General features: G+C 48.3%; 1 protein-coding gene across 1 annotated transcript in view; it reads right to left on the bottom strand.

The window, feature by feature from the left end:
• Positions 1–1,187: 1,187 nt before the first annotated feature.
• PPIH (peptidylprolyl isomerase H (cyclophilin H)) overlaps positions 1,188–10,552 on the bottom strand; it is a 9,907-nt gene continuing 542 nt past the window's right edge. Inside the window, exons 2-8 of the mRNA XM_009080886.1 lie at positions 10,026–10,049; positions 9,517–9,561; positions 8,775–8,817; positions 6,412–6,504; positions 4,118–4,205; positions 2,507–2,547; positions 1,188–1,264 (exon numbers count right to left, since the gene is read on the bottom strand). Coding sequence (XP_009079134.1) covers positions 1,196–1,264; positions 2,507–2,547; positions 4,118–4,205; positions 6,412–6,504; positions 8,775–8,817; positions 9,517–9,561; positions 10,026–10,049 — 403 coding nt within the window. The 3' untranslated portion in view covers positions 1,188–1,195. The remainder of the gene's footprint in view (positions 1,265–2,506; positions 2,548–4,117; positions 4,206–6,411; positions 6,505–8,774; positions 8,818–9,516; positions 9,562–10,025; positions 10,050–10,552) is intronic.

Below are 10,552 nucleotides of genomic sequence, written 5' to 3'. Positions count from 1 at the left end.
GAAATTGTGGTGATTTGCTTTAATCAGAGTTTGCCTACTGAGGTTTGGAAAAAAATCAGTCACCAGAAGGCTAATACATCAGATTTTTGACAAGCTGCAGCCTGACATACTTAAATCCAGACAGGTTGTTAAAATACTTGTGGATTTTATGGGAAAGTGGGTGGGCAAATGGAAACAGAACACTGTGTGTTATCTGAGCCTACTGGTTTAACCAAAATGAAGCCTGAATGATAGTAAATAGTGGAAATGTCTCTTCAGATGAGGGCAGGGGTGTTGTCAGGTTAAGGTAAGAGTATGTATGATAATTCCTTGGTCCTTAAGGGGCTGTACTGAGCAAGGAGGTGACCTCATCTCCAACCCTCCCTGACAGGGTTGGAGAGAGCCATGAACTCCCTGACAGGGTTGGAGAGAGGTGGGGGATGTCTCTCCTGCCATGGCTGCAGGGAGAGGCCTAGAGGGAATGGCCTTGAGCTGAGCCAGGGCAGAGGCAGAGGAGATGGTAGGAGAAATGTTTTCCCTTTGAGGGTGTTCAGGCACTGGACTATGGAATTGCCCAGGGAGGTGGTGGAGTCACCATCCCTGGAGGTGTTGAAGAGGTGTCTGGATCTGGTGCTGGAGGATCTGGTTTAGTTCCAGCAGTGACAGTTTAATGGTTGGACTTGATACTCTTAGAGGTCTCCTCCAGCCTTGATGATTCTATGATTCTAATGAGGCTCAAGTCCTCCCTTTCCCCTCTCCTTTTCCTGATCCCTGCCTGCCCCACCCATGGATGCTCTGCTTTTTTTGTAGCAGTTGGACAGTTCTCCAACCTGCAGGTCAAAGTGAGGCCTCCCACTCTCTACACTGCCTGGGCAATCTGGATTCCTTTTTTTCAGTTCCCTTCTAAAGCCAAGGCTTCCAAGGCAGCCTTCCCATCCAAGGAAGAGCTACCACAACCCTCTCTTCCCCTGAACTGCAGCCACAAAATCTTATCCCTGCTGTGCTGCCTCTGGTGCCTGTGCAGCTCTGGAGGAAGCCAGTCCAGGGAGCTGAGCTGGCAAAAAGATGAACACTGTTCCAGAAGTATCTTCTGGTGTCTCACTGAGCTGAGACAGCTCCCTGCAGGCTTGAAGGCATCAAGGGAGAAGGAAGGAGCAAAGCAGCCCAGAGCTCATGGCACTGTGCCTGTGAAGACTGAGACTTACCACATTGCTCTTCACATTTCCCCACACTGAGAGATGACAACTGGCAGCTTGGGTTTGTTATTGGGACCTGTGGGCACATTCTGGGGACAAACAAACACAGAATGTTAAAGCTTAGAAAAGTACAGCAACCTCAGCCAGTGACAGGTACTGGAACACTGGCTAAGAGATATGTGTGCAAACAGGAGGAAGAAGGAATTCCAGGCACAGCTCTGGGGAACAGAGAAGCACCATTAAGCATTTTGGCAATGGACCCAGCCATGAACCAGTGAATTCTCTCTGTGCACAGAGGTTTAGGACACAGAGCAGAGCCTGATGCTTTGAATGGGAGGGAAGGAACAGAGCAAAAACTGGAGAGCTCCTCATGAGATACAACAGGCATCATGTCACTTGAGGCTGCTCTGGCTTAGGTCTTTTCAAGTTACTAATTACAGCTGCCACAAGTAAAACAAACTTGGATTCATGCAGAAATGGAAGGGACAGTGAGAAAACAATCCTCATTCTGAATGTCCTGGTGTGCTGGAAGGGACAGTGACAAAACAACCCTCATTCTCAGTGTCCTGATGTGCTGGACTTGGCTGCTCTGCCCTTTTTCTCTCACTGCAGTGATGCCCAAAGCATCACCACCACTCTCCAGCAATACTTCTGGCCAAGAGGGCCCAACAGCACATGGGTTATAGCTCCTTCCATGTGACCTTTTCTCAACACACAACAGCTCTGTGCTTGCCCCACTCTGTAGATTTAGATTAGAGGCCTTTCTGCACATTATCCCACATGTGTGCCATGGAGTCCTTGCTGGTTGGCTCACTGCTGTTTGTTAACTGTGACAGCCAGGCATGATGCTGGCAACAAGCACCACCCTGACTGTATTTATCTTCAGTTCCTGGAAGCCCATCAGGAGATTAGTTTAATTTTCCTTACGAAACATGCTGATCATGGATCAGCAGAACTGATGATTTTGCATGCCCTGAATCATTACAGGCAATGGCACAGAAGTGAGATGCTTTACACTCTTGTCTGAGCTGCTGATGGAACAACTTTTTAATTCAGCTTCCTGCACAAATGCAAAGCATTGCAAATTGAGTCCCAAGAACACAATCCCCTGCTCACAGACCAACAGAGCCACCAGAGCCCAGTGTTTCCAGAGCCAACCCATATGATACCCTGTGCTTCACCAGATTTCCTGCTATGTTATAATGATGACAACCACTAATACCAGTTAGCAACACTGGTATCCTGTAAACAGAACAGGACACCTCTTGGTAATCCTGGACATCACTTTCCAATGTGAACATTCACAAAGAAATAAGTAAATTCAAACTTACTTCAATTTTCCTCATGACCAACAGCCCATCCACAATTTTACCTAGAATGAGAGAATTTATCCACTTCAATATGGCCATTTTTTAACCTTTGTTCCCCCCACTCACCACAGGTAAATGCCTTTGTGTCCCCCCTGAAAAGCCTTGTGCAATGTGCAGCTATTGGGCACTTCAGGGTTTGTCACCTGTCTCTAAACTAAGAGAGGAAACAATCTCTCTTCAAACATTTCCACAGTCAGCACAGATTAAATGCCTTATCCCATTGCAGGTATGTGGAGAGATCTGGGGGTTGAGACCTGCTATCATACAGCATCAACCACCACTCCATCAACACAACCCTTGTCATGATGCAGAAATGACAATGAGTGGTATAAGTGTTACTTAAGAACCAGAGGGAGCAGGAAGTAGACCTGGAATTCCTACAGCTCAAGCAGTAATAAATGCAAGTTAGTAGATGTGGTTGCATAGAATGACTATCCAAAAACTCTGCTGAAAGCTCAGCCCTGTTTGACAGCAGAAAAGAAAGGGATCCCTACACTCATCTGTGCCACTGGCACAAGGATTTGTGTAGAGACACAATACACCAGTCATGGAACTGATCCATGGATTAAAGCTAACCTGGGGAAAAATGATTCATTTCAACAGGATCACAGGATCCGGCTGCACAGATCCCTCTGCTAGCACAAGTGAGGAGGGAAGGATGAGCAGTCCAGACCCAGAGGTGTTTGGGCACTGGAACAGCTCCCCAAGGCAGTGGTCACAGTCCCAAGCCTGACAGAGCTCCAGGAGAGTTTGGATAAACACAAAATCACAGGAAGGGACCACAGTGGGTCATCTGGTCCCATCTCCCTGCTCAAGAAAGGACATCCTAGAGCACATGGCTCAGGATTGTGCCCAGATGGTTCTGGAATATCTCCAATGAGGGAGAATCCACAGCCTCTCTGGGCAATCTGTTCCAGGTGCTCTCAGGCACCTGGTGGGACCTCTGGGCCTGTCCTGTGCAGGGTCAGGAGTTGGACTCAATGGTCCTTGCAGGTCCCTTCCAGCAGCTGAGGAGATTCCATTACAGACATTGAGGTGCTGGAATGTTCAGCCAAGGGCAACGAGGCTCAGAAAAAGTCTAGAGCACGTGGGGAAGGGCTGAGGGAGTTGGGCTTGGTTAGCCTGGAGAAGAGGCTCAGGGGTGACCTCATGGCTCTCTGCAACTCCCTGCCAGGGTTGGAGAGAGGTGGGGGATGTCTCTCCTGCCAGGGCTGCAGGGAGAGGACTGGAGGGAATGGCCTTGAGCTGAGCCAGGGCAGAGTCAGAGGAGATGGTAGGAGAAATGTTTTCCCTGTGAGGGTGTTCAGGCACTGGACTATGGAATTGCCCAGGGAGGTGGTAGAGTCAACATCCCTGGAGGTGTATAAGAGGTCTCTGGATGTGGCACTGGAGGATCTGGTTTAGGGGTTAGGGGTTCCAGCAGTGACAAGTTAATGGTTGGACTTGATGCTGTTAGAGGTCTTCTCCAACCTTGATGGTTCTATGATTTATGATTTTTGCTGTTTATTTCAGCAGCTGCCCCACAGGGATGTCCCTGAGCTGACACTCCAGGCCTCTGCTGCAGGTACTCACCAAACACAACATGTTTCCCATCCAACCAGTCACACTTGGAGCAGGTGATGAAGAACTGGCAGCCGTTGGTACTTGGACCACTGTTTGCCTGGGGGTTGAGAATGGCAAAATACAACAAGTGTCCAATTTCAGACTGGTCAAAACTGAAGGCAGATACATCTCACAGAGGTAAAAATGCTGTTGGCTCTACACCAGCTTATTTTTAGCTTATTGATATACAAACCAAAGGAAGCAAAACACACACGTGCTGGGATGTGGTATACCAACACCTCTGGTCATGCCAGTGGCAACAGCCACATCACCAACTGTTTATTATACTTCTGTAAAGGCACATTGCCCAGGGAGGTGGTGGAGTCACCATCCCTGGAGGTGTCTAAGAGGTGTCAGGATCTGGTGCTGGAGGATCTGGTTTAGGGGTTAGAGCAGTGACAGGTTAATGGTTGGAGTTGATGATCTTTGAGGTCTCTTCCAACCTTGATGGTTCTATGATGATCAGGATGAGAAAGGTAGCAATTATACTGGCACAGGGCTCACAGGAACAGTGGGATGCAGATGTGAAACTGAATTCACACCCAGAGCATTTGCACTCTGCTCAGAAAACATCTCTGCCACACTCAAGGCCATTTGCTCTGCTGACAACTGAAGCACTTTCCTGTGCTGATGAGTGAACTGGGCAAGTTTGCAGCTGCAGGACAGGGCAAGGTTGCTTTGACTTTTTAGTTACTGCTGGCCAGCTTGGGAAGGATCTAGCAGGGATCTATGGCTCCTGGGATCCGTGGTTTGACCCAACAGAAGGACTCCAGAGCCATGCCACATCAACACAAAGCAACAATACCAGAGTGGATCCCTTCACCCACAGCACAACACAGTGGCTGCTTAGCTGTGCCCTGACACCTCTTTTTGGGCCATGTTGTGAACTCGATGAATAACTAACCCAAATGATGAATGCCCTAAGCAAATGGCTTTAAGGGCAGAGCAGCTGAAAGAGCTGGAGAAGTAGCAGTTGTGGCTAGGAACACTGAAGCACTGGCTGCATTTACTTTCTATTCCAAAAGTCAGGGTATTGTTCCTACCAGGCAACATGCAATGGTTGCAGTTTCTCCTACTCTGTTGAACAGGAAGGTCTGTTATAAAAGATACCATGGTAACACTGCAGTGGCTTTGGAACGCCCAAATCTCTCTGTTTCATCCTTGCCGAGGTCAGTGTTTGATAACAGTATCAGGGAAGAAAACACCACCGCTCACCACTGTCTGACAACTGTCAGAATGAGGCTCTTCTGAAAGCCAATCCAGCCAAGACTGCTCCAAGGGGCAACAAAGGATGCTGCAGGACCAGGACTTGTGTGTTATTCAACACATTAGCCCTCAGCAAATTTGCAGAGGACACTAAGTTGGGTGGGAATGTGGATCTGCCTGAGGGTAGAAAATCTCTACAGAGACCTGGACAGACTCATCAATGGACTGAGGACAACTGCATGAGGGTCACTAAGGCTCAGTGCTGGTCCTGCCCCTGGGACACAACAGCCCATGCAGCATCAGGCTGGGGGAGCAGTAGGGACAGAGGTGTTGGTCACAAAGGGACTTGGCAGTGCTGGTGGCACAGCTCAGTGGGAGCCAACAGTGTGCACAGGTGGCCAAGGAGGACAAGGGTATCTTGGCCTGGCTCAAGCACAGTGTGGAGCAGGACTAGGGCAGGGATCATCCCCCTGGACTGGGCACTGGGGAGGTCCCAGCTCAGTGCTGTGCTCAGCTTTGGGCACTCACTGCCCAAAGGCCATTGAGGCTCTGGAGCGAGTCCAGCCAAGGGCAACGAGGGCAGCAAAGGGCTAGAGCACATGGGCAAGGGCTGAGGGAGTTGGGCTTGGTTAGCCTGGAGAAGAGGCTCAGGGGTGACCTCATGGCTCTCTGCAACTCCCTGCCAGGGTTGGAGAGAGGTGGGGGATGTCTGTCCTGCCATGGCTGCAGGAATAGGGAATTGCCCAAGGAGGTGGTGGAGTCACCATCCCTGGAGGTGTTGAAGAGGTGTCTGGATCTGGTACTGGAGGATTTGGTTTAGGGGTTGCAGCAGTGACAGGTTAATGGTTGGACTCGATGTTCTTAGAGGTCTCCTCCAACCTTGATGGTTCTATGAACCCATGAGTAGCCTTCTGACTAACAGTTACAAAGGTCTTCCAGACCTTAGACTCAATGGTGGAGATTTCTGTGGTCTGGCAAATAATTGATACACTTAGGAAAAGAGCATAGAGAAGGTACTCAAAGCCTTTTAGTCTGTAATGTCATTATTTTCTACTCACCATCGAGAGCAGGCCAGGAGCAGAGTGTTTCAGCTTGAAGTTCTCATCTGCAAAAGGTCCCCTGTATATACTGGCAACACCAGTACCATCTCCCTGCACGAGAGAGGTGCCCAGTCAGCCACAACATCTGCTCTGTAACAACTTCTACAGGACAATTCTATTTTAAAAAATCAATTTTAAATCCCCAAGAACAATGAAAAGATTCAACTTAGCCCAAAATGGATGGACTTATACCCATCAGCAGTGAACACATTCAGTGTTTTGTTTCTGAACAGGAACTGGTTTCTAACTACACAGTTCAGATTTGCTATCCATTTGTGGCAGAAACCCATGGAGATGGTAAGGTTTAAGGCCAAGCCTCCTAGAGTGAGATGGAGGCTACAGATTGCTTGGCACTGGTACCTGGACTTGGCAGGGAAAAGGGAGAGGAAACAGAAGTCCCTGGTGTGGCAGGGAAAGCAGAAGTGGTGGCATGGACAAAGTCAGCTGATGGTGAGCTGAAATATTTCACCTTCTTTTCTGTGACTTTCCTGGAAACAGGGAAGCAATGTCTCTGTTCTGCAAGGGCAGCTCCTAAAATAAGGATTATCTAGTTTTTTGCTGTACTTTCTACCAAGACCAAACAGCTTGTACTTAACTCCAAGCCCTCAGATCTGAAGACACACACAAATGAAAGCAGCAGAGGCTGTGACAGCTGCAGGTTGAAGGCTCTGAGAGCCCACAAGGCCATAACTTTGGCACAAGCTTCATGTCAGACACATGGACATGAGGGAAAGGCCACTTGGGTGGCCTTTGGGTCCAGCCCTGCAGAGAGAGCCACTCCTGTAGGATGCTAAAAGGATGGAACAGGGACCCTTCAACACGGAGTTGAAGATACTCCTACTCAGTTTCCTTTGCTGCAGGGCTGCAGAAGCAATGCAAACAGGTATCTCTGGCACAGTCACTTAGATTTATTACTCTGACAGTTAATTCCTGGGTTTTTTGTGTCGATTTTCCTTTCCTCTGTCACTTCAGCCCCCTTTCTTCTGCCTTGCTGCAACCGGTCTCCCTTTGCTGCCTTTCTGCTTAACAGACATGATCTTTATTAGGCCAAACTTAACAGCACAGTAAGATGCCAGTAATACACCACATGCATCTCCATGTCTTGCCCAGCCCTTGCCCCTTTTCCTCCTGTTCTATGTGGTTTATATTCATAGAGTCATTGTAGGTTAAGGGGTTGGAATGGAGCTTAGAGATCATCCAGCCCCAACCCCCTGCCCTGGGCAGGGACACCTCCCACCAGAGCAGGTTGCTCAAGGCTTTAGCCAACCTGGCTGTGAACACTGCCAGGGTTGGGGCAGCCACAGCCTCCCTGGGCAGCCTGGGACAGTGTCTCACCACCCTCACACGGAAGACTTCCTGGTATCTCATCTAAATTTCCCTCTTACAATTTCTCCCCATTACTCCTTGTCCTGTCCCTGCAGCTCCTAACCCAGAGTCCCTCTGCAGCTTCCCTGGAGCCCCTTCAGCTCCTGAAGTTTGCTATGAGGTTTACTCAAACTGTTGGCTCTGAGACAGGAGCTTACACGCTGTCTCAGGGGTCAGTGTGACTGTACTTGCTCCCTAGGTGGCTTTATAATACACATCACTTACAATTCCCCATACTGGAGCAATCTGTACTGCCTGTGGAGCTGCAGGGGAAGTAATAAAGCTCAGTGGGACATCTGAGCAGTGCCACAATGAGCAGCTCCCTCTGAGCCTGGTGTGGCTCTTTCAGTTCTCACGGTGACTTTCATACAACCAAGTTTTATACCAAAAAAGCTTTCTCACACCCCTCATATTGTCAAACACTTCCAGAAATGACATTGCTTTCCTGGGTCCTAGGACAGCGAGGAGATCCTTTGGCTCTCCATCCTTCCCCATATACTCTGCTGATCCCCTAAGTCAGAGCACAAAGGCACAAAGTCTTTTCTATTTTAAGACAATTCAGCAACAGAGAAAGTTAGTTTTGATTTAAACTACCTCTTGCTATAGACATTTGATCCTGTACTTAAAGTTTCTTTACAAGACTAATAAAAATTCACAGGGTTTCACGTTTTGGGGGTGAAGGAAAACAGAGGGAAAAAATCTTGGCAAGTTTTAAAAGCCTCCAGAGATATTTCCAGGCTGTTGGAGAGAGGAAATATTCTGGGAAGAAAAAGTTATGTTCACCCCAAGGCTCTAGATTTGCTTTCAAGTCCATTATAGATGGCAGCAATGCCATGAGGATACCTCCAGTACCTCAAAAGAGAGCCAAGAGATCCCAGGAATCAGCACAGACCCTTGGAAACAGCTGCATGTTATACCATAAGGGAAAATGACAAAGGGAAAACAGGAGTACATACATTTACAAAGTCACCTCCTTGGATCATGAAATCCTTTATGACCCTAAAGAAGTAAAACAACACTTAGTTCTCAGGGGACAAACACCTCAGGAAGCTCAGTGTAAGGTAAAAAGGAGTTCTGCCTTGCTGTGCAATAACAGTCTGTGAATGTGCAGCCTAAAATCCACAACAAAAATTAATTAGGGGTTGGTATCAGGTAATCTGGGATCCAGCTATTGGGATAATGATAAGGTGAGAGATGCCAGAAAATGATCTCTGTCCTGGCACACAAAGGGGGACTACTCCCAGTGATAACTTTGGGTTTCCCCTTGGGAAGAAGCCACACCTTGGCTTCTGGTGGCATGGACCCAAAGTGTGGCTTGTTTTGGGGGATTTTTTTCCCAACCCACTCAGAGGCCACTGAGGCTCTGTGATCCTGCCTCATTTATTCATGCAGGACATCTGGACACACATTAACACCCAAAAAAACCCCAGGGGAAAATCATATACAATGCACAGAGGCAGCAAAATTGGGGGAAAAAAGGGCAGGGAAGGGTTGTCCTCAAGCTCTGTTGGTGTCACCAGGGCCATCTCCACCCCACGACCCTCTTCCCAGCATACAGAGCTGACAGCACCCCCAGATCTCCCAAAGCCACAGGAGGGAGGGTGATGTTAGTCATGAGCCACAGATGCCTCTGACACCACCAAAGCCCAGTTTGGCTCAGGCTGCTCTTTAGTGCCTAAACAACAGCAGCTGAATTACCTGTGGAAAGTGCTTCCTTTATAACCTATAGGGACACCATCTTTCCTGTAAGGAAATCAAAAGGAAAATCACTGCAACTGACTGGATATTCCAACACAAAAACCCTCCCAGGAATTCAGAGTCCTAAAGGGTTTCCATATACAGTAGCAGCTGCCTTGAAATACAACCAAGTGCTGCAGCCTCAGAGGCAAAAGGAAGCCTCAAGTGGGCTCTGCATGTGAAATGATTCAGTTCCCTGCAACACCTTCACCTTCCCAGGATCCCACTGCCATGTGCAGCATGAGCAGGTGGAATTTGCAGACAGGGCTTTTAGAGCCACCTGGGCACAAACCAAGTCACATTCAGAAGGGCAAATCTGCCATCTCCATGGCTCACTGAGCCCCTCACCATTTCCTCAGAGCAGATTTCTCTCTCTCTTTCATTTTGTACTGGTGCAACATAAAAAACGTTCAGGTCTTGTGTCCCATCCAGCCCTGTGGCCACTGGAAAGGACATTACAACCCACTTACCTGAATTCACCTGTACAAAACTGCCTGGAAAACAAAAAGGAGAGCAAAGGGTGAGACTCTGATGTTAGATTAGATGGTAGGAAAAAATGTTTTCCTTCTTAGGGTGTTCAGGCACTGGAATATTGCCCAGGCAGGTGGTGGAGTCACCATCCCTGGAGGTGTTTAAGAGGTGTCTGGATCTGGTGCTGGAGGATCTGGTTTAGGGGTTCCAGCAGTAACAGGTTAAGGGTTGGATTTAATGATCTTATAACTGAGACTCTGATGTTAGATTAGATGGTAGGAAAAAATGTTTTCCTTCTTAGGGTGTTCAGGCACTGGAATATTGCCCAGGCAGGTGGTGGAGTCACCATCCCTGGAGGTGTTTAAGAGGTGTCTGGATCTGGTGCTGGAGGATCTGGTTTAGGGGTTCCAGCAGTAACAGGTTAAGGGTTGGATTTAATGATCTTATAACTCTCTTCCAGATGATTCCATTCCATGACTCTGAGGGCACCAAAGGCTGCACCAACTGCTGCACAAGACTTTCCCTA

This window comes from Acanthisitta chloris, unplaced genomic scaffold, assembly GCF_000695815.1.
Source record: "Acanthisitta chloris isolate BGI_N310 unplaced genomic scaffold, ASM69581v1 scaffold29458, whole genome shotgun sequence".
Taxonomy (NCBI): domain Eukaryota; kingdom Metazoa; phylum Chordata; class Aves; order Passeriformes; family Acanthisittidae; genus Acanthisitta; species Acanthisitta chloris.
The sequence above is the reverse complement of the archived record's forward strand: the minus strand, read 5'-3'. Positions and strand labels throughout refer to the sequence as shown.